Source organism: Diabrotica virgifera, chromosome 9, assembly GCF_917563875.1.
Source record: "Diabrotica virgifera virgifera chromosome 9, PGI_DIABVI_V3a".
NCBI lineage: Eukaryota > Metazoa > Arthropoda > Insecta > Coleoptera > Chrysomelidae > Diabrotica > Diabrotica virgifera.
The window spans coordinates 7,659,733-7,684,807 of record NC_065451.1 but is presented as its reverse complement, the minus strand read 5'-3'; the positions used below and the strand labels follow the sequence as shown (position 1 = coordinate 7,684,807).

The window sequence follows — 25,075 nt, the reverse complement described above, 5'->3', positions numbered from 1 at the left end:
CGGAATTTAATTTACACAGTCTTATAGCTCTTTAAAAATCCTACAAAATTATTTTTGAAGAAACTTTTTATCGCCAAAAATATATAGAATATTTTTCGCGGTATTCTCAAAAAACCCTCTAAAAAAGTCGATTTTTTCGTCGAAAAGCTGTTATTTTCAAGCCCGAATAATTCAAAAAATATTAGTTTTACGAAGAAAATGTAAAAAATATTTTTTCTTAGAATCACTTTTTCCATTGAATTACATGGTTAAAATGTAATAAAAAATTCCCACCCCCGAGATGGGGTGGCAACCACCCCCAAGGTTTTAGCGTATGATAGCGGCATGATATATAAAATGATCCTTGGACTATTCCCTACCTTCTGTGAAAATTTCAAGAAAATCCATGCTGGACGAAAAAATTGCAAAATGTTTTCAATTTTTGAGCCAAAATGTTTCATTTTCTCAATTGACTATTGGGGCCGACCGATCGGCTCTGTCCCGTCATACAGCTGACCGACTATAATAACTTTTATTTATATTTAATTTAGAATGTGTGTACTGATTTTCAGCCTTAGTAAATGGATTTAATTACCTTCGTAGGAAAGCAACTTTGATACCCTCTCAGTAACCCCTGTTCTACGTTTCGCTTGACCGACCGCAGTATGTTTCTCTACACACTCACAGTAATCAACTGTGAAAAATCTAGCTTTAGTAAATTCAAAGAGACTTTTCAGCGCGGTGCATGTCAGTTATTCGCTCATTTGTTACCTATGGAAGTGAAACATGGACTCTACATTAGCGGGAAATAAATAAGCTACTGGCATTTGAAAGGAAGGTTCTCAGAATGATATATAGCGATACGCTTTAATTACTATTTTTGCTAATTCATTTAAAATTCACATGTAATACACAATCCATATGCCAACAAGGGCCGTTGATTTCGAGAAACAAAAATGTATTCCTAAACAGATTGTATAAAATTAATGTTTTTTTCAAGGAAACACTAATTGATTACGATGCAAGATTGCCACCCTCTTCATGTCAACTTCTTAAAATACAAAAAGGTTCTTATCTTTTAAAAGGCAGATGCAGTAATTTATGGCCCTTCTGGCCATTATCGCAAAACCACAAACCAGTTGACATAATAGTTGGTGGTCCGGCCAGTTAGTCTCTACACAGCATGCGAACGATTTAGACACACCCTCGCTCTCGCTAACAATACCCTTTCGAGATATAAACAAAACACCACGCTTGTTTACCCAATACAATATATTACTGTTCGTTGTTACACTTATTTTTAATTAATTCCATCAACACACCACCACCGGCATAGATATTTCGCCCTCAAAGAGATGAACTGACAGTATTTAATTGACATTGTACTCAAAATATCTTCAGACATATAAAAGCTAACCGGATAAGATGGAATGGACAGGTTATGTGGTAAGATCAGAGAAAGGCAGAGTGTTACAGACAGTATTTTTTGAGAGACCAGATGGTAGAAGATCAGCAGGCTGTCTCAGAAAAAGATGGAAGGATGATGTTGAAGCCGATTTATCTAGGATTGGGGTACAACAATGAAAAATGGAAGCTTGAAAACTCACCGCAAGTTGTAAAGCCAGTCAGGAAGAAGAAGAAAACTTAGTATCAATAATATGTTAATACTTACATGTGTTGAAACAATTTAAACAAGTGTCCCCTAATGTAAGACAGGGGACAAGGATATTTTTCAGCAAGATCTAGATACTCTTCAGCAGGTACCCATGCTGGAGGATTTTGTCCCATAAATAAAGCAGGATTATATAGATTGCCCTCTGCTGTCATCACACCAACTGCTCCAGTTTCTTCTAAACATTTTTCTACATCTTGGATACATTGGATATTACCATTAGAGATGACTGGTATTGAAACTGCTTCTCTAATATTAAAAATTTAATAAGATTTATTCAAAATTTTAATTTTATGTAAGTATTATATTATGAAAGAACACTTCAAACATCTTATTAAACTCAAATAGATTAAAATTTACATGAATAGATTCGTCACTAATTTACAATCATTTCATATAAATGTGCCGATTCTGAATTTTGATTAATACCGGCACAAATTGATATAAATAAATCTAACATAAAATGGGTAAGTATGTACATAAGTTAGAGTGAGAAAAGAGATTTTGTGAATGGGCAGTTCATAAAACTTTTTGCAGGTATTAAGGTCTCTTATCCTATAGATAATAAATGACAATGCACTGTGACACTCCGCAAAATAAGGGTAAGCTTATTGCTAGGTTAAGCTGTATTCAATAGTGACAAGACTAATAGTATTTATGACAAGGACGGTTTTATGAACTTCAAAAGTGTGATTTCCATAAACTTTAATTACAATTTACGTAGTTATTAATCGAAATTCAGAGTTGGAGCAATAATATGAAATGATTTTAATTTTAAGACGAATCCAATCATGTAAATTTTATTATATTTGAGTCACATTACATTTTCCGTAAGATGTATTTGTTTTCATTTATTAAATGAATGTAGCTTACCTTACTGCCTTAACAAAACTCCAGTCAGCTATTCCTGTAAGTGGCCCTTTTTGCTCCCTTGTTCTTCCATGAACTGTCAACATTTTACATCCTGCTGATTCTAACATTTTCGCATATTGCACTGTTTTTTCCTTAGTTTCAAACCTCCTTATTTTACAAGTAACAGGTACTTTCAAGTTCTTGCTTAAGGTACTTACTACAAACGAAAATTGCAGATAAGTCTTTTGTAAATCATTAATAATTGTCTAAAGAAACATGTCTTTTTTTAAGAATAATTGTAATACACTCGAACCCACTTATTGGAATAGCCTTCGTGCCAATCAAAATTATTCCTCTAACCGGGATATTCTAATAACCGATTATTGGTGGCTAGTAGAAACGTTTCGGGCCTTAAATGTCTATTCCTTAAACCGAGATATTCCTATAACCGATATTCTAATAAGCGGGTTTGACTATAATTAAACGGTACTTACCAATATTTTCTAATAAAGGCCATTCATCTTGGAGAAAAGCCCCATAGTGTCCTCTTTTGGCTATAGCCTGAGGACAACCTAGATTAATGTCTATAGCAGAACAGTAGTCTTGAGCCAGAAGAGCAGCTTCCAACATAATGTCTGGATCATTGCCACAAAACTAAAAAAGATATACGTAAATTATTTAATAAAAATAAGACCGGAATCGTTGCTGTGTTGCTTGAGCTTCAATATTTCCGTTAACCCTTTCAGGACAGTACCTATTTTTCCTTGCAGTACCACACAGTCGCTAGTTTTAACATGCCTTATGGATGGTCATCACATCACATCATTATCAGACTAAAAAAATTAAGGGCTTGCTTAACCTTTCCACTGCCACCCACAATAAAAGGTTATTCTCCATATGCCAGCGAAATATTAGACTCATAAGATGAATCATATGAGGAACGCGAGAGTTGAGTTGCCGGCACATAAACAAAGTTTGTCAAAACGCGAGAGCTGTGTTGCTGGCAGTCAATAGGTTAATAAATGTGTATTAATTCAGTAAATATATCTCTTCTGTCTTTTTGTTTAACACCAAGAAAATGTCAGAATTTTTCAATCTGCTTCATCTTTTTGTAATTTTTCTTGCATAGAAGGCGTACAAAGTCTGTTAGGTCTAATAGTCCCACGAGAATTCATTTTATGTTCATACAAAAAATGTGAGAAGATTGGACTGCTATAAAAATTATCTGTAAACAGTGAGGGACCTTTGTTCATCAATGGTTTCATAACCTGAACCACAATATTTCTAGTAGCCTTTGATAGTTTTTTTGGGAGAATATGTATTCTTTCCAATATAAATATTAAAATCCAGAACAAAACTAGTTTCGCAGTCACATATAACACACAGTTTTATACCAAAACGGAGACATTTGGTTTTCTGTACTATGTATTTAAAAAGAATTCTTTCCTAAACACATTCCGTGCGGATGGCATACATGTGAGCAACATGATGCCTTTACCAATGTGCTGATGGCGCGCATCTATGCCATTGATAACATATGTTACAGTTCAAGTTGATTCTCAGTTAGAGTTGACTCCAACTAGTTGGAGTCAACTCCAACTGAAACGAGCAGTAAAAGTTGATTTTAAAAATTTAAATCAACTTTTACTAGTTGGAGTTGACTCTTCCTGGATCGATTCAGTAAATGTTGATTATACGAGAATCTCAAGTGCATTTTTGATGAGTGTGCGTTTCTTTGTTTTGACCGTTTCAACTACTTATTAGTATAGTCTGTAACGTCGCCCCCGTTAGGTAAATTATTCTGATTCGATTTTTTGCACAAACTTACTCAAAGAAATACATCCGTATAACAATCCTTATAACAAATACACAGGGTGTCACGCGGTACCGCGGTCGAAAAATTGTTTAACCAATTTTTGTTAACCAAATTCACAAAAATAATTTTTATCTACTTTATCTCATATTATGTAAAGCAGCGGTTCTCAATCTGTGGTACATGTACCACTGGTGGTACATATCATTATTTGCGCTGGTACACAAAACACACAAAAACTTAAAATAGTAGTACATAGTAAGTCTTGATTATACAATCTAAAAATATAGAAATATAATAAAAGAAACTTTAGATGGTACATGACTCAAAAAGATTGAGAACCGCTGATGTAAAGGATTTATTGTGTAAAAATTGTAAATATAGATAGCAGTACATGAAGAGTTTAAAGTGTGTCTGAAGTAACAATGTATTTTAAATGGGTTTTACTTTTTCGCAGTGTTTTTAGCACACTTTCATATAATTAAACATCCTTAACTTTCGCCTTCGGGAGGAAATCAGATACGCCCTTGCAACGGCAACTGAAATACTCACAAAACAGCGACCACGGAAGCAAAGATGGATGACAGAGGAAATATTGGATTTAATGGATGAAAGAAGAAAATGCAAACATCACAAAGCAATGTACAAAGCATTAAATAGAACCATTAAACAAAAAATAAAAATTGCAAAAGAAAAATGGATAACCGAACAATGTGAAGAAATCGAAAACTTATATAAAAAACATGATGACTTCCATCTGTATAAGAAACTCAAGGAATTCACAGGCACAACATACTTACAAGGACCAAATAATCTAATCAACGCAGAAGGCAAACTGATTTCAAGCCCTGAAGAACAAATAAACATGTGGGAAGACTATATAAAGGAACTCTTCTATGACATCAGAGAACCTCCTACATTAAATACCGAAAACGACGAAGGTCTTCCAATACTGAAGTCCGAACTGGAATATGCTCTACGTCAACTAAAAAACAACAAATCTGTAGGAAAAGATGAAATACCAGCTGAGCTATTGAAATTAATCAACGAGGAAAACTTAGACCTTCTTCTTGGACTATTTAATAATCTTTACAATACAGGGACTATCCCTAAAATATGGCTTGGATCAGTCTTCATACCACTGCCTAAAAAGAAGAACGCCAAATTATGTCAGGACTTCCGCCTTATAAGTCTATGAAATAACATTCTAAAGCTTTTCTTGCGTATCATACAGAACAGAATATATTATAGAAAATGTGATGAGGTCACCGGTCAAGAACAATTTGGCTTCAGGAAAGGTATGGGGACACGAGAAGCAATATTCTGTCTTCAAACTCTGGCACAAAGATACAAAGATCAGCAAGCAGACCTTTTTATCTGTTTCATAGATTTTGAGAAAGCTTTCGGTAGGGTGAAGCACAAGACCTCGATAGAAAGATTGAACGACATCGGAGTCGACAAAAGAGATTCTAAAATTATAGAGGCTATTTATTGGAATCAGACAGCAATCATAAAGACCAATGGTAATACGTCAAGGCCAATTGAAATACAACGAGGTGTTAGACAGGGTTGTGTGCTATCACCCATACTTTTAACGTCTACTCTGAGGTAATATTTGCGAACTCTTTATCGCACCCTTCAGAAGGAATCAGGATAAACGGTCAGAGAGTAAATAACATCCGCTATGCAGATGACACAGTATTAATGACTGATTCGGACCATAGTCTGCAGATACTGTTGGATAGGGTTACTGAGAGTTGTGAAAAAATGGGGATGAAGAACAATACTGCGAAAACCAAAGTTATAAGAATATCAAGGAACAAAAATTTACCTCTTCCAATAAATATGTGAAACACCAACAGCTTGAATACGTAAGCCAGTACAAATATCTTGGTTGCTGGTTCAACAATCAACTTGATTATAAACAAGAAGTCAAGAGCGAGAATAGAGGTAGCCCGACAGGTTTATCAAAATGAAAAGATTATTTGTTAATTAAGTTATTAAGCCTTGAAAATGGTCATTTTCGTATTTTGCAAATTTTAAATCGAGTATAACTCGAGAACAATAAATTTTAGAGAAAAATCACAAAAGACCTCTTTTGCTCCGAATGACACCCAAATGATGTAAAGAAAATTGTCGTAAATGAATTTTTTGAAGATATTCTTCTTTAGCGGCGAATCGATTGAGGGTAAAATTGTACATTTACCGCGCGCCTGCGCACACTGACAGTATGTAGTTCATTGCTAATCTTTCAAGATAGGTATGTATGTATCTGTAACCGTGCAAATAAGTCATTAAAAGAATATATTAGTGGTTTTAGGAAATGTATTATTTATTATAATTCTTGTGTTTTTGGATTAATAAAATATTATGTAAGCATAACATTTTTACACTATATGTCGCCGTGTTGTGTAATTATATCCGAAACTTACATGTTCATTTCTAGTGCCTCGATGGAGTAGTTAGAAATGCGTTAGCACTGAGATTGGAAGGTTGCGGGTTCAATTCCCGGGGCGATTCATATTTTTTTTTTATTTTTGGTTGTTTTAATAAAAATTTTTGAAAGTGGTAGATAAGAAAGTTAGTTTGATTTTTAAATAAAATACAAATAACCTTTTAAGTATATTTACTTCGTTTAAATTACCTATTATATAATAGAAGAATATCTTCTTACGTGCGTACATAGTACACACATTCTTTTTTTTGTGAGTTTGTTTAAAAAAATTGTTTAAACAATTTTTCGACCACAGTACCATCTGACACCCTGTGGATTCGTTATAAGGACCTCTTTTTGAGTAAGTTTGTGCAAAAAAATCGAACTGGAATAATTTACCTAACGGGGGCGACGATACAGCCTAGACTAATTTGAACATATTCAGTAACATTTAATTTCTAGAATCGGCTGTTTGTGTGAATCAGAATCAACTTTTACTAAATGGCATTGGGAAGAGTATACTTTTCCTAGTTGGAGTCTACTTTTACTAGTAAATGTTGAATATAAATTTTCATTTTATATTTATAATCAACTTTTACTGAAACCAGCCGTTAGAGTTGACTCCAACTAGTTGGAGTCAACTCCAACTGGATAATCAACTTGAACTGTAACATATACACTTTTAATGTGTTATTTTTGTCCGTTCAGAGTTTAAGTCTTAGGATTAGACATCCGCACGCAATGTGTTAAGTGTTAAACAAAATCATATTAAAATCATTGTTGATAGGTGTTAGGTTAGATTAATCAAAACAAATAAAATTTGCTGCCTTATTTTTCCTATAATTTTTTAAGTTTGGAAAGCATATTAAACATAATATTGTGTCTGCTAGTTAATTCAGTTGGTGCTTTTTATATTCCATAAATAATACACCGCAAAAATCCCAGGATTGCTAAAATATTTGAAGATTTAAGTTTGAGGTTATCCATTATCATGGCTAATAATTGTAGTGCTTGTTCCCAAGATCTCGGTACTGATGAAAAGAAAATAATAGCTTGCGACAGTTGCCGTTCAAAAATACACCTCGCAGAAGAATGTTCTGGCTTGTCCACATCCGAGATACGGGCAATCATTTTGCAGAAACGTCTGCTTATGTACTTTTGCACTACCTGTCCTGATGCATTTAAGAGTGTGCCTATGTTTGTGCGAAGATTTGCCAAGCTGGAGGAAGAAATTACCAATCTTAAAGAAAAAATCACATCAATGGAAAATAGCAATTCACAGACCACTGCTAATTCTGTTTTGTACGAAGTCCAACAACGTAAGTATAGATAAAGCTCAAAATCTCATGGTTTATAAAATTCCTGAACATAATTCTAATGTATTAGCTGATCGCATTAGCTAAGACAAATCTCAGGTGAGTGAGATTTTTCGTTTACTTGGCTTACAGCAGGAGGAGTCCGCCATATCACATGTTGTCCGAGTTGGTAAAGTGTCCAATTCCAACAAAGCTAGACCAGTCAAAGTTATATGTAGTGCTAACACAGTGAAACTGGCTCTTAAGGCTGGTAATAAACTTCGAAATACTGTTTGTAGAATCTCTAAGGATCAAACAAAGATGGAACTGGAAGCATACAAGGCAGCTAAAAAGGAACTAAATGAAATAAAATTTGCTGGCAGTGAAAATCTATGCATTAGATACCGCAGTGGTGTACCTACAGTTTGTGAGGTTAAACAACAAAAAAACTAGTATCCTTCCCATTAACAGTTTTTTATCAAAATGTTGGAGGCATTCGTACAAAGATTTCTGAGGTCCTGAAAAGTATTTCCTGTTGCTCATACAATATAATTATTTTAGTGGAGAGTAACTTAAATGATAACATAGCTGATTGTGAAATTGGATGTGATGGTTTTAGTATTTACAGATGTGATAGAGTAGAGTAGAGTAGAGTATTTATTGGTAATAATGTACAAATGTACTTTTACAGGTCAGCAATAATTAAAATTGTCTAAAATTACATTAAAAGTTGACAGTACTTCAGTAAAAAAAAAACCTATTACTAAAATTTAAAAACTAAACACTAATTAAATTACAGGACAAAACAAAATTTAGATCTGAAGTACTCCTCAAATGAGTAGAAAGCACCCATCAGAAGATAATTTTTAATTTGTCTCTTAAATTGGTTAAAATCAAGACTTTTAATAGATATTGGTATACAGTTATAAAATTTCAATGCTAGGTATCTGGTTCCATTTCTGGTCCTCTCAAGTCGACTGAAGTCTGGTACAAGGGCATCATGATTTCTAGTCTGATAAGTATGCTGTTGTGTTTTATACAGATCTACATTTTGATGAACATACAACAGGCACTGCATAATGTACACAGAAGGTAGTGTGAGAATCCTCAGGTTTCTGAAAGACTGCCTACAATCGTCCCGATAACCCTGACCTGTGATTATGCGAATACACTTTCTCTGCTGACCAAACACCTTATCTATATGGCAAGAGTGTCCCCAGGAAAGGATTGCGTAAGTTAGTCGTGAGTGAAAGTTGCTGTGATATGATGTAAGAAGGGTTTGAAGGGAGGTAACCTTAGATAGGTTTCTAAATAAAAAGAGTTGGCTTGAGAGCTTTTGGGAAAGTTTCAGTATGTGCCGTTCCCAAGTGAGTCCCTGATCAAGATAAACACCAAGAAATTTAGCTTCCTGTGAACAATCTGTTAAAATGGGATGTGTAATGGTGTTATGTCTTAGGGTAAAGTTCACTGTTTGTGATTTTGAGTTATTGAGAGAGAGACGATTTGCCAAAAACCATTGGAACAAATTGCTCTCTGTGGTCTCAAGATCAATATCACTGATTTGGGAAGGGTGGTAACTTTGATAGCATGTAGTATCATCAGCAAATAGGACTGTGCTTACCGGGCCCTCTTGTGAAAATCCCAAGTCATTTATATAAATGAGAAATAATATTGGACCTAGAACTGACCCTTGAGGCACTCCATACATCAAAGGTTTTTTATCAGATTTAAGCTGGTTAAAAAACACATATTGAAATCTATCTGATAGATAAGACTCAATCAATTGAATAGACATAGGATGAAAATTATAGGCATGTATTATAGGATAGATCCCAGAGAACCAGTGCAAAGTTGAGTGGCGGTGGTATACTAGTGTTTGTTAACAATAAGCTAAAATCACAAGCCATTAGTATTCGTGAAGATCTGGTTGAGCAAATATACACCTTATGTCAACTTAATGAAGTCAAGTTTGTGGTTGGTGGTGTCTATAATATACCTCCATAGTCACCTCGCGAAGTATACAACTGGCATTGTCAAACTGTGGAAAATGTTGTTCAGCAATACTCAGCACAGAATTTCTATATTTTTGGTGATTACAATCTTCCCAATGCATCATGGGAGAATGATGAGTTTGGTTTGATGGTGCATTGTCCTGCAGGTGATCCAGCTGTGGATATTGCTCAAGCCTTTGGTTTTTTAAAATTGTTTCAGCGTAACAATATTCCCAATAATCGTGGTGTTTATTTAGATTTAGTTTTTTTTCTAATATTAGGGAGTTAAGTATCTTAAGAACAAGCGATCCCCTTTTGGGTCCTAGCATCCACCATGTGGGTTATGAATGTTGCTTAATGCTAGATGTGAAAGAAACAAATAGAAATAAGTTGATTTATAATGAGTTGTTTTATGATTTTCGGAATGATGATTACATAGGGCTTAACAACTTCCTTGCTTCCATAGACTGGCAGGTATGTATAGTTGATGATATTGATATTGCTACAAAATTATTTTATGAAGCTCTTTCAATAGGTATTTCTTACTTTGTGCCATTAAAGAAATATAGAACTTCAACTTTTCCCAAGTGGTTCTCTGCTGATCTTAGAAGACTGACTCTGGAGAAAAAACATGCTCACTATAATTATGTTAATAATCGTTCTGATGCTGACTATATTAGATTTTCCCACCTAAGAGCTGAATGTAAACAACTGTCTGAAATTTGTTTCAACAACTATATCAAAGGGATAGATGCTGGCATAAAAAATGATCTAAAATCATTTTGGAAGTATATAAATGATAAGCGATCTAGTCACAGCTTACCTAACTCATTATTTTATCAAGCCCATTCAGCAACAAATGGTCAAGAAATAGGTAATTTATTTATGACCTTCTTCCAAACTGTGTATTCACCTAATAGCAATAACCTTTACGTACCTATCCATCCATTAAACAACAATGTTAGTACTAATATTTGTCCTTCGAAAATTACCACGACCGATATTTTTAATGGCATATGTGAACTGCCCAATAAGCTTACTGCTGGCCCAGATGGAGTGCCTAATTATTTATTAAGAAAGTGTGTCTGTACCCTTGTAATGCCGCTTGTTATGTTGTTTAACAGATCTCTGGAAACCTCTATGTTTCCTTCTTCATGGAAAGAAAGTTATATTGTTCCTATATTTAAAAATGGTCAGAAAGTCAACATTGAAAATTATCGTAGTATATGTATACAATCTGCAATCCCTAAGCTCTTCGACTGTCTTATAGGAAAGCAACTTTCTTGGTTCTGTAAAGGCTTAATATCTCAATCTCAACATGGATTTTATAGCAAAAGATCCACTGCAACCAACTTGGTTTGTTATCAATCCGATATATTATCTCAAATGGAAAACCGTAAACAGGTAGATTCTATATACACAGATTTTTCCAAGGCATTTGATCGTGTTGATCATCAAATACTATTGGACAAATTAATTAATGTAGGCTTTCATGACACGTTTGTTGAATGTATTAAAAACTCTACATATGGTAGAAGCCAAAGAGTCAAGATAGGTTGTCATCTGTCTGACAGTATTTCAGTAACATCTGGAGTTCCTCAAGGTGGCCACATTTCTCCACTTCTTTTTAATATCTTTGTTAACAACATCACTTCCTGTTTCCTAAATAGCAAATGTCTAATGTTGGCAGATGACTTGAAATTTTGGAAAGTTATAGATAGCCTAAAAGACCAAGCTCTGTTGCAAGATGACTTAGACAGATTACAAAATTGGTGCAATCAGAACAAACTTCACTTGAATATAAAAAAATGTTGTTTTATAAGTTTTTCTCGTAAAGTCAATAGAATCGAAACAAGTTCTATTAACAATATGCCTTTGAATTATGTTTCTTCTATTCGGGATTTGGGTGTTATTTTCGATGAGAAGCTTACTTTCTGTGACCACATAAACACTATTTCAATAAAGGCATCTAAACTTCTTGGTTTTGTTACCAGGAATTGCAAGTACTTCTCCATTAATTCAACAAGGTTAGTGTATTGTTGGCTAGTTAGATCTATTTTAGAATACTGCTCAATTGTTTGGTTACCCTATTTTCAGAATAATATTGATACATTGGAAAGAGTCCAGCATAAATTTTTGAGATATTGTGCTTACCATGTTCACACTACCATTAGAAATCATGATTATTCCTATATTGAACAACAATTATCTTTACCCCCACTTAAGAACCGTCGTGATATATCAGGTACTATATTTATATATAAGATCATACATGGATTTATTGATTGTCCAAACCTGTTAAATCACATTAACTTTAATGTTCCAAACCAAGCTGTACGTTACCACAATGTTTTCAACATTCCTTTCCACAGAACAACATATGGCATTCATAACCCATTGGATAGATGCATGGGGCTATTAAGTGAATTTGACTATGATATTTTCAATTTAACTTTATCTCGGTTCAAAAGATCTCTTACTTTGTGATATATATGTATGGTATTGTTGAATTTTGTTCTTATTATATTTTGTATGTTTTTAGTATGTAGTGAACTTTTTAAATGTAACTTTTGTTATTGATTTTACACTATAGGTAATTCATGTTTTGAAACCTAACTGGTATTGTATTGTAATTTAACTGTTAATGGGGTTATCCCGTGTTTTAAATAAATAAATAAATAAAAACTTTAAAAAGGGTAAACCCTGTAAAATCATATTCTCATCAATAATGAGGTTTTCAAAAGGTTTAGGGTTATCAGATATATCGGTCTGCAGTCCATGTGGCAATTTTTCTTCTGTCAGATATATTGGTCAGTCTTCCTGAAAAGGTTAACATAAAAAATTCAAACTGAGGGAAAATCAAAAAGGTTTAGATTCCGAATAAAGTTAAATAATAGGGAAACACTGTAAGCATACAAATAGCACAAGAATCGCTATTAAAATGAGAAAATATGCACTACAGACTATGTTAACCAATGTGTTACGGGACAAATAGAAATAGACCTCATATTATTACACTAACGGTTGGCTGCGTCGACTGTGTTGAAACGCACTGTGACAAACGTTCACTAGGGGACATAATATGTGCCTCGAAACGCACTTAACGTAAGTTTATAAATATGTCAAATGCAGGCAAGGCCCAAGGTGTTAAAAATAAATAATAATGTAGCAAAATGATTTTTATTGTATTACCTGAACAATCAAGGGTTTGTCTTCCTCGCAAGAAGCCAGGGCTTCTTTCCTATATTTAGGATCTCTGGTAAAAATGGCACTATGTAACATTGGTGTATAACAGAGTTCAGCTCCATATCGTCTGCTTAATAGTCTCCATGCCAGTTCACTGGCATCTACCATGGGAGCCACTATTTTTACAGGAGAACCAAGGATATCTTTCCACAAATCCATGTTTTCTAATTTATTTATAAACAAGATTAATTCAAATCTTTAAAAATTACTATTCTAACCTAAAATTAATTCACAGATGACAGAAAAATATGGAATGTCCACTGTCCACATGGTTTTGTGTCACTGTCAGTTGTCACTAATTTAGACTACGAGGGATCTTCCATACATTATTAATATTCGATACATTATTGAATCCCAGTAGGGAACTTGCACATTTTTTTTATTAGATAATAATGTTCAGTTTTGTTTAAAAATGAGATTTCCAAAATTTCACGCTTCAAAAACTCGTAATAACTTAGAAAAACATATTTAAAGTCTTCTGCGGTATAAAGTAGTTCAAACGGCCCGTGACGTCACATAGTTTTGCATTAGTTTTTATCATGGTTATATTTCGCTGTGTCTAGGTACACGATAACGTGTACGCAAATAAAAAAGTTAGGTAGACGCGAATTAAATATAATACCTACATGTGAGGTTTTTACTTCATTAGTAAGTACGAATTAAACTTCATCAAGCCAGTGACGTCATTATTTAGCTTGCGCAGTGACTATATACAGGGTGTAACAAAAATACAGGTCATAAAGTTAATCACATATTCTGGGACCAAAAATAGTTCGATTGAACCTAACTTACCTTAGTACAAATGTACACATAAAAAAAGTTACAGCCCTTTGAAATTACAAAATGAAAATCGATTTTTTCCAATATATCGAAAACTATTAGAGATTTGTTATTGAAAATGGACATGTAGCATTTTTATGCCACTATTATCTGAATAAAAAATTATAGTGAAATTTGGACACCCCTTAAAAATTTTATGGGGGTTGTGTTACTTTAAACCCCCCCAAACTTTTGTGTACGTTACAATTTAATTATTATTAATGTTGTTCTGAAGCTATTTTCTTGTGGCATTTTTACAATTTTAACTATTTAGAATGGATATTTATTTATAAATAAATCAAACAGATGAAATAGAGAATGTGGAAAAATCCCCTTACGAACAATTCACACATCCACCATTTCGGGTTGGGAAAAATTTTTTTGAATAGAATCAAAGATCCAAACACCAGTTCTTAGAAATGTGTTTCGCCCTCTTCAACCTCTCTGGGCTTATCAATAAAGATGAGAGGTTGAATATCTTTAGACACATTCCAATCAAAAAACAACATTCGAGACCTAGACATAGAAGGTGCGTAAATCTACGGCAAGTCCGACAATGACAGTCTCAAGTTTTAATTCCCTAATTACTTAAAGTAAGTAAAATATATGTTTAAAAACATGAGATGTAGATCCTTGAAACACACTCAGTGATCAAAAGATCCAAGGTTAATGGTTTGACGACCACTCGTACGAAATCAAACAGATGAAATAGAGAATGTGGAAAAATCCCCTTACGAACAATTCACACATCCACCATTTCGGGTTGGGAAAAATTTTTTTGAATAGAATCAAAGATCCAAACACCAGTTCTTAGAAATGTGTTTCGCCCTCTTCAACCTCTCTGGGCTTATCAATAAAGATGAGAGGTTGAATATCTTTAGACACATTCCAATCAAAAAACAACATTCGAGACCTAGACATAGAAGGTGCGTAAATCTACGGCAAGTCCGACAATGACAGTCTCAAGTTTTAATTCCCTAATTACTTAAAGTAAGTAAAATATATGTTTAAAAACATGAGATGTAGATCCTTGAAACACACTCAGTGATCAAAAGATCCAAGGTTAATGGTTTGACGACCACTCGTACGAAATCAAACAGATGAAATAGAGAATGTGGAAAAATCCCCTTACGAACAATTCACACATCCACCATTTCGGGTTGGGAAAAATTTTTTTGAATAGAATCAAAGATCCAAACACCAGTTCTTAGAAATGTGTTTCGCCCTCTTCAACCTCTCTGGGCTTATCAATAAAGATGAGAGGTTGAATATAATATTAATTACCATTTTAATTATTATTGTAGTACCATTAGTTAAACACAATGTTTTAAAAACTTTCTTGCCTCTTAGTACTTTTTTCGAAAAGTCAGTTTTTATCGAGATACTTGGAATATTTATCAAATCCACCACATATTTGTATATGGTTTAAGTACGATTATGGAGACTTGGTAATAATATGAAAATTTATTTATGATTTACATTTTTAGGTATATTTTGAATCATATTAAAAAAGAAGCCACATCTCGATAAAAAGTGCCTTATCGAAAAAATACAAAGAGGCCAAAAAGTTTTAAAAACACTGTGTTTAACTAATGGTACCGTAGTAATAGTTTAATTGGAACATACACAAACATTTGGAGGGTTTAAAAGCACAAAACCCCCATAAACTTTTTATGTAAACATATTAAAAAAGAAGCCGCATCTCGATAAAAACTGCCTTATCGAAACAATAATAAGGGGCAAAAAAGTTTTGAAAATATTGAGATTAATTAATGGTACCACAATAATAATTTAATTGGCACGTACACAAAAGTTTGGGGGGGTTTAAGGGAACAAAACCCCATAAAATTTTTAGGGGGTGCACAAATTTCACTATATTTTTTCTTTAAGATGTTCCTGTCATAAGAATGCCACATGTCCATTTTAAATAAAAAATTTCTAATAGTTTTCGATATATTCGAGAAAATCGATTTTCATTTTGTAACTTCAAAGGGCTGTAACTTTTTTTTTATGTGCATATTTGTACTAAGGTAAGTTAGGTTCATTCGAACTATTTTTGGTCCCAGAATATGTAGTTTAATTTATGACCTGTATTTTTGTTACACCCTGTATATTTTGGTACATGCTATTTTGATATGTTTAGTGTTTGTTTGATAGAAACATATTTGATAAGGGAAGGGAAGCAGAACTATTCAGATGTTTCAAACTTAATTGTAATAAATCAATGTATAATATAAAAGTATATATTTAGGTTAGCAAAATAATTATATGTATTTAGTTTACATGACATGTAGGTACAAAATATTGTTAAAATAATTTTTATACGTAAGTGAATTATTATAATCAACTATTCTAAATGCAAAATACGCCACAATTTAACTAAAAAAAATATTTTATTAACGTTTAGACGTCCAAATCGGATGTTATTGTCAAAATACAAAAATTAGTCAGATTAAATAAATTATTAGAAAAAATTTTTTACTAAGCAACAACATTTTTGTTTAATTTAATAATATTTTGTATTTTGACAACGAAATCCGGTTTAGAAGTCGAAACGATAATAAAATCAATTTTTTAGTTAAATTGTGGCTTAGTTCTCATTTAGAATACTTAGTTGATTACAAAAATGCCACAAGGATAATAGCTTCAGAACAAGTTAATTATTATTGTGAAAGCTTTAGGTCTTCATTATATTTTAATCTTTTACGGTAATACTATTTCATTTATAACTAAAAAAAATATATATTAATTTATAGTCTCTTATCTTTTTCGTACTGTTTTAAAATGTTCTTAAACTCATTAAAAGAACTAAATAATTGTCCACACTCCGTAGTTAATTTAAAAACAAACACTAAACAAATAAAAAATAAGAAATCACCGACACTAACTTTTTTATTTGCGTACACGTTAGCGTATACCTAGACACAACCTTATATTTAGGTATATTCTTCTTCTCCTTCTTTAGTTTATTGGCCTCCACCTACTTGGGTATTTGGCAAGCTCATCGTCGTGGAATAAGTCAAAAATATTTATATTCTAATGACATTTATCGTATATCATTGTAATAATATATACCAGTTTGTTAAAATTGTAGTTTTATACTGTTTTTGAAGGAAAGGAACGAAGGTTTACTAGTGAAAATAAAACCATTTTGTAAAAGTACAAATTTTCTATGAATAGGTCTAACGATCAAAAACACTTGTAACGTCACATAAATGTATTTTCTACTGACGTTTATAACGTCTAATTTAAAATTCTGTTTACTTTATTGGAAAAATGTACATGTAAAACCAAGTGACGTCACGACTCATTTTGGACCACATGTTTTAATTTGAATTTTTAATCCTCTTTAGGGGGCCAAACGAAAGACAAACAAAACTTTTTTATCTTTGATACATGTTTTAAATTATGTTCTGTTGTGATTTATAACATTTTTTTCGAATTTAAAAATTTATGCAAGTTCCCTGTTTTTCCGTTTTCTGGCCAAACGGTGCATTTTTGTATAAAGGCATAAAGGCATGTACAGGGTTATTCACTATATTTTGACTCCCTGTAAACTGCTTTATTTACAGAATTAGAAAAAAATATTAAAAGTTATTGGATTTTTAAATTATGATTTTTTGACATATTATTTCAAGAATTTTTTGTAATTGGGCAACAATGTCAACTTAGATCTCTAACGTAAATAATGACGTGCAACGGTAAGTAAATTAGACGGACTGTATATCATACTAGTGACGTAATCCATCTGGGCGTGATGACGTAATCGACTATTTTTTAAATAAGAATAGGGGTCGTGTGATAGCTCATTTGAAAGGGTATACAATTCTTTATTCAGTAATATAAACATTAAGATAATTATTTATACAGGGTGTCAAAAAAAATTTTAATTAAATTAATTGACACAAAAAGAAGAATGTATGTAATTTATTTATTTCAAAATATCTTCTACTGCTGTTAGAAAACAGAAATAAAAGTTTATTGCACAAATAAACATTGTTTTTTGCTTAAATTCAATGTTTAAACTGCCAAGAGGCAGATGGGTGGCAGCTTGAACATTGAATTTAAGTGAAAAGTAATGTTTATTTGTTAAATTAACATTTATTTGTGTTTCCTGACAGCAATAGAATGTATTTTGAATTAAATAAAACATACACTCTTCTTTTTGTGTTAATTGATTTAATTAAAAAAAAAATTTTGACACCCTGTATAAATAATTATCTTAATATTTATATTACTGAATAGAGAATTGAATAACTTTTCAAATGAGCTAGCACACGACCCCTATTATCAATTAAAAAAATAGTCGATTACGTCATCACTCTCAGATGGATGACGTCACTAGTATGATATATACGTCAAAAAATCATAATTTAAAAATCGAACAACTTTTGTATGTAACATTTTTTTCTAATTCTGTAAATGAAGCAGTTTACAGGGGGGTCAAAATATAGTGAATAACCCTGTACCTATACATTTTTGGAATCATATCAACAATATCAAAATCATAAAAATGTGGCTTTTGAATATGATTAAGTTTTGCGGATTCACGTGCATGAAGTCTTCTAGACATTGATTTTGTCTCTTGTAGGTACAATGCAATCGTAGTAATATTCTAAGGATACCTACTTACGAGAACAACTAGCAAACAAATTTTCTATAAAAAAACTCTAGTAGCTTAACTGTCGACTTCCAATTCACGCCAAAATTAGTTCGTTTTTCTAGAATTTTTGCAGATTCAGATCTTTAACAAATTGCTTTTCAGGTAAACCGACAGTCATAATGAAATTCTGAAGGCCCAGTAAAAACGAGGAACTAATATTATCCTCTAAAGTTGTAAAAAACACTGTTTTATAGCAATACCAAGTCACAGCGGCCTCATAGCCAGCATAACCCATGCCATGTATCAAATTTAGCCTTAGGTGTTCGTAAAAAAGAGACAAAACTCATTCAAAACCAGAAACTCAGCAAGAGCAAAAAAGATATAACCTACAAGACTGTTAAAGATTCTTCCCCTTTTTTAAGTCCCGTCTCTCAATCGGAGATTGGATATCATCATAACTATATTTACCTACTCTATCTACCGCTATCCTGAGGAGTTCTGTTGAACTGCATTTTAACCAGTGTCTTAAACTTTTCAACCATGACAATCTCCTTCCTATACTCCTTCCTCCTCTTATCTTTCTCTTTAATATCAATATCAGCATTTTCATATCGCTACCTCTAGGTCTATCGTTGCAAGATATTGCAACTTTCTTATTTTTTATTGTGATTATTATTTCGTATTATTTGTCCACGTCTAGCAATATTTCCCTGTTCGTTTTCTTCTGTGTCTGGCATGCAAGTCCATATTTTGGTATCGAAAACACATAACATCTCAAAGCTCTTACTCTCAGTTCTAATCTAAGATCTTGATTGCAGAGAATTGTTTTCATTTTTGCAAACACATTTCTTCCTATCTCTATCCTGGCCCTTATTCTGTTGTTTGATCATTATTTTCTCAAATTTAGGTTCCCAGATATTTGTATTTATTAACTCTTTCTATCGTATCTATTTTCCAAATGTATGTTTGTTTGTAGGTATCTCCTGTTTGTTTTCTTTTTTATTATCATATATTCAGTCTTCTTTATATTCATTTTTAGTCCATATTTTTTACATAAACTTTTCACCTGTCTTGTTTAGTAGTAGTTGGAGTTGTTCAGCAGAGCTTGTTATAATCACGGTGTCATCTATGCATATCTTACGTTGTTAACAGTTCTTCCATTAATTATCTTCACTTTCAAATAATAATAATTCAAAGAGAGTAGGTACCCTAAACAATCTTACTAGTTTCATTCTTATTAGAAATCATCAGAGCAGAGCCGTGCGGTACATCTTTTCAATATGATGCAAGTCTTCGAAGTGCCGCCCCTTAAATGTTATTGAAACATAAATTTTATTTTTATTAAATGAAATACACAAAATGAACGAAAACTTTTATTTTAAAAACAAAACATACTTTAAGTTAAATGTAGTATGTACCCTTCTGACTTTAATTTTGACAAACTCGTCAATCAGATTGGTGTAGTCTACTGGGGATAAATAGGTGTAGCAGCTAGTGAGAACTCTATTGAAATAAGTGCTAATTTTTTTAGTTTTGTTTGTCTCATGGAGCTTTTTAAACAACTTTTATTGAACTAATTTTGAATAACTTCTTTCTCTACTAGCTACCGAGATAGGGAGTGTTAATAGAATTCTTAGTGATACAACTACATTAATAGGTATAAAGAAATTAGCTCATTTTGGCACAAATATGTAGTTCAAAACCTCTAAAGGTATCATTTGGGATATACTTATGTATCACGCAATTCTTCTAGAAGATCATTTGCCTCTATATGAAATTGTTTTTCTATTAAAAGTATTGAATGATGATTCATACAATATTTTTTAGTGCTTTATAGGTCTGGATCCCGCGTATGAAAAAAAAGTTGATTAATAGCAAGCGGAAAATTTGTTAATAGCTTAAGGGTGTCCAGTCGGACGAACTTTGATAATGGGAACACTGGAACAGGGGAAGTTTTAATTGTGGAACAGGTTAAAAATTTGGAACGGTCAGACCACGAAAACGTCACATTAATTTTGTCCGACAGAACTTCCAATTGATTTGTTACCCTTTCATTAAACTCTCATGCAAAAATCAGACTGCTATTTATCACCTGTCATAATTCCTGTCATTTGACATATTCTACGTGTTCCACTCATTATAATTCCCATTTGGTGATAAATAGCAGCCTGATTTTTGCATGAGAGTTTAATGAAAGGGTAACAAATTAATTGGAAGTTCAGTCGAACAAAATACATGTGACGTTTTCGTGGTCTGACGGTTCCAAATTTTTAACCTGTTTCCACAATTAAAACTTCTCCTGTTCCAGTGTTCCTATATATCAAAGTTTGTCCGACTAGACACCTTTAAGCTATTAACAAATTTTCAGCTTCCTATTAATCAACTTTTTTTTCATACGCGGGATCCAGACCTATTATCATCTATTTCCCTCAATTTAAAAATATATAAAAATTTAAAATTTTTATTACCAGCTTCTAGAAGCATCTGAGAGACGTGGTCTGGAATAACCCATATATGAGAATGAATAACAAAGTTAGAATTTATAAAACTTGCATCAGAACTGTTATGACCTATGGTATTGAATCAAGATAAGGCACCAATAAAACCAAAAGCATGCTACGAACAGCCGAAAAGAAGATACTAAGAGCAATAGTAGGGAAGACAAGAAGGGATAGAATAAGAAACAACATCATCAGGGAACAATGTGGCGTGCAAGATATAGTAAGATGGGGTAGGCAAAGACGAAGAGAATGGTTCAGTCATGTAAAAAGAATGGAGGGGCACAGACTACCAAGAATTGCGCTAGAAGGAAAACGTGCTGGCAACCGCCCACCGGGGAGACCACCAAAAAGATGGAAAGATAGCCGGTAGTCTACCTCTTAAGAAATACTTCAACGTCAAAATTAACAAATCGACAGATCTACATCAAGTACAAGAAGAAGTTTATAGAAGCAAAAATTGACCAATCAAAGAATTAACGGCAATGTCTAAAATATAGATGAACAAAATTATTTTAAATTTAGCGTCATCTAGCTCGTCCACAGATTTTTCGTAATCAAATTAACGCTTCTCCTGGCTCGAATTTCATTTTCAGCTGGAAATTCGGAACTTATATCAAGATTTTCCGCAATTTCATTAAATTTTTATTTGGTCATTCATTAGTCATAACTTTTATTTTTATTTATTAACTTTTTATTTTTTCTATAGTTTCCAAAACATTTTTAAACAATCTGACATTTTTTTTTATTTTAATGATTATGCAGATGCCGCCCCTCTTGTGATGCCGCCTGATGCGACTGCCTCGCCGCATCATAGCACCGCACGGCCCAGAGGTTGTATATAAGGAGATCTCTGAACAAACCAAAATAAACACAGCCGACCGTTACGACATACGTATCTGTTTGTTAGTCACGGCTCGATACTGGTCGGCTGTGATTATTTTGGTTTGTTCAGATATCTTCTTATAGACAATCTCTGATGATTTCTAATAAGAATGAAACTAGTAAGATTGTTTAAGGTCACCATCATCAGACTCTCTCAATCCACTGCTGGACATAGGCTTCCCCTGTTTGTCTCCAAAGTGTTCTATCCTGTGCTTTCTGCATCCAGTTTTTTGTTGTCTTTCGTAAGTCGTCTTGCCATCGTATTGGTGGTCTTCCTCTGCTACGTTTATCGGCTCTTGGTCTCCATTCAACTAGTTTGCGAGTCCATCTTCCGTCCTTCATTCTGCCAACGTGTCCAGCCCATTTCCATTTTAAATTACAGCTTCTTTCAATGACGTCTATGACTTTGGTCTTAGCTCGTAGATCTTCGTTTATAATCCTGTCTCGCAGAGTGGCCAATATCATTGATCGCTCCATTCTTCTCTGCGCTACTCTTAGGTTTTGTGCGTTTTTCTTTGTGAGCGATATTGTTTCCTCACCATAGGTCATCACCGGTAGCACGCATTGGTCGAAAACTTTTTTCTTCATGTTAGTTGGAATGTCACTCTTAAAAATGTTCCTAAGAGCTCCGTATGCTGCCCATCCTTGTATTATTCTTCTGGATACTTCGGTTGTTTGATTGTATTTACCTATCTTAATTTCGTGACCCAGATATATATATTTGTCTACCAGTTCTATTTGTTCATTTTGTATTTCAAGGTGTTTACTTGGTACTAAGTTCGTCATATATTTTGTTTTTGTTATATTCATTTTTAAGACTATTTTATGACATGCCGTACCAAGTTCTTCCAACATTTTCTCTATTTTTTTCCCAAATCGTCTGCAATCAGGACTATATCGTCTGCGTAGCTTAGGTGGTGTAGCATCTCTCCGTCCACATTGATTCCTTTATCACCCCATTCGAGGGTTTTGATCGCTTTTCTAGAGCCGATATAAAAAGTTTAGGTGACAACGTATCCCCTGGACGGATACCTCTTTGAATTATTATTTGGTTGCTGTCAGCGTGTAGTTGTATCGAGCTTGTCGCATTTTTATATATATATATTACATTTTAGCCTCGAATATCGGCTATCAATGCGGCTCTCGTTTAGTGCTTATATAACACTGTCGAGTTCTACTGAGTCGAATGCTTTGTGGAAATCTACGAATGCTAAAACTAAGGGCTTGTTATATTCTATGGATTTTTCGATGAGTTGTTTTATTGTTTGGAGGTGATCGTTGGTTCCAAAGGTTGCTCTGAATCCAGCTTGTTCTCTACTTTGATATAGGTCTAATTTCTTGTTTAAGGTACTCTCTGAACAAACTGAAATATAATACACCTTTTGTTTTCGTTTCACGACAACATTCTTTTCAAATAATAATGTTTCTTCAAAAATTGTTAAAAAAACATCTACTACAATTTGCGCTCTTTGATTCCAGTAAAGATTTGTTATTATTCTTAAATCCATTTTGTCTTTAGAATTTTGACTAATTTTTCATGTCTTACTTTGTCAAATGCTTTTTCAATATCAACGTAATAAATATGAAAATATCACAAGGAAAAATTCCTGTACTGGCTGTATACCATAAATCACAAAAAATAAAAACCATATTTTGTAAAAGGTATATGTATTTAAAATCCCTAAAAAGGGCTGTATCACAAAACGTTTTCGGAATCAATATTCCATCATCAGTGTTATCGCAGGTTTACATGATTTAAGCCACCAAAATGTATGGGTAAAACCCTTAAATTGATTTTAAAGAGTTGGACTTACATTATGTTATCAGATTTTGAAGGATGTTACAAATATTTTCAGATTAGCCCCTGGCATCACATGACATCAACCATATTGGTTGGAAAATAATACCATATTGGTAACTCAGTTGTCACCTAAACTCTGCCATGTAAGGTTCTACCTACAATTTTCCAACCAATATGGTTGATGTCATGTGATGCCAAGGGTTAATCTAAAAATATTTGTAACATCCTTAAAAATCTGATAACATAATGTAACCCCAACTGTTTAAAATCAATTTAAGGGTTTACCCATACATTTTGGTGGCTTAAAGCATGTAAACCTGTGATAACACTGATGATGGAATATTGATTCCGAAAACGTTTTGTGATACAGCCCTTTTTATGGATTTTAAATACATATACCTTTTACAAAATAAGGTTTTTATGTTTTTGTAATAAATATGCACATCCACATTCATATTCATGTATCTTTGATTAACCACATTAAAAACAAATAACGCCTCCCTGGTTCCTAGTCCGTTTTTGAACCCAAATTGACTTTTAATTATTATCTATTCCATCTTTCAACAATAATTTGAGAACATGACTTATTCTTAGTAATGATATTGTTCTGTATTCAGTGCAGTATTTAGGGTTTGTATTTTTAGGGATAGCGCAAAAGCTAAAGAGTATCCATTGTTTCGGTAGGTAAATGTCCTGTTTTGTATAATTTGTTAAGCAAGTCTACCACATCTAACTATATCCAATGGTTTCATCATTTAAGAATTTTAAGCTTTCTACTGGGATTTCGTCTGGACCTACTGTCTCTATGACCAAAGTATTTATAGTTCATCAGTAGGGTACTAACCTTGCTGAAGACTCACTCCTTCTTTATCCGGGGCTGGGACCAGAAACAGTATTGTTAAGCTACTCAATCCATCTAACAGCACTGCTGGCAGAGTTCTAGGACACATATAAAGCTATAAATAAAAAATAAGAAAAAGAAGAATAAACTAACTTATAAAATAGATAAAATGACGCTCATTGATGATGATGATGATGATGCAGACATGTTAATGTAAGATGTCTAATTCTACTAGAAGAGAAATATTATTATACAAACCAAATATTTAAAAATAGTTCAATATTGGCTTAAAAAACAAAAAGCTTACGTCGTATAATCGTCGTTTTGTTGTTTTCCTGATACTAAA

At 33.0% G+C, this 25,075-nt stretch overlaps 1 protein-coding gene across 2 annotated transcripts in view; it reads right to left on the bottom strand.

The window, feature by feature from the left end:
• LOC114325618 (tRNA-dihydrouridine(16/17) synthase [NAD(P)(+)]-like) overlaps positions 1–24,857 on the bottom strand; it is a 34,493-nt gene extending 9,636 nt beyond the window's left edge. The window contains exons 1-5 of one of the 2 annotated variants that reach the window (XM_028273722.2): positions 24,733–24,857; positions 13,229–13,446; positions 2,998–3,157; positions 2,525–2,720; positions 1,652–1,900 (exon numbers count right to left, since the gene is read on the bottom strand). In XM_028273722.2, coding sequence (XP_028129523.2) covers positions 1,652–1,900; positions 2,525–2,720; positions 2,998–3,157; positions 13,229–13,446; positions 24,733–24,838 — 929 coding nt within the window. In that variant the 5' untranslated portion in view covers positions 24,839–24,857. The remainder of the gene's footprint in view (positions 1–1,651; positions 1,901–2,524; positions 2,721–2,997; positions 3,158–13,228; positions 13,447–24,732) is intronic. The other variant, XM_028273721.2, reaches the window with a different exon arrangement.
• Positions 24,858–25,075: the final 218 nt, after the last annotated feature.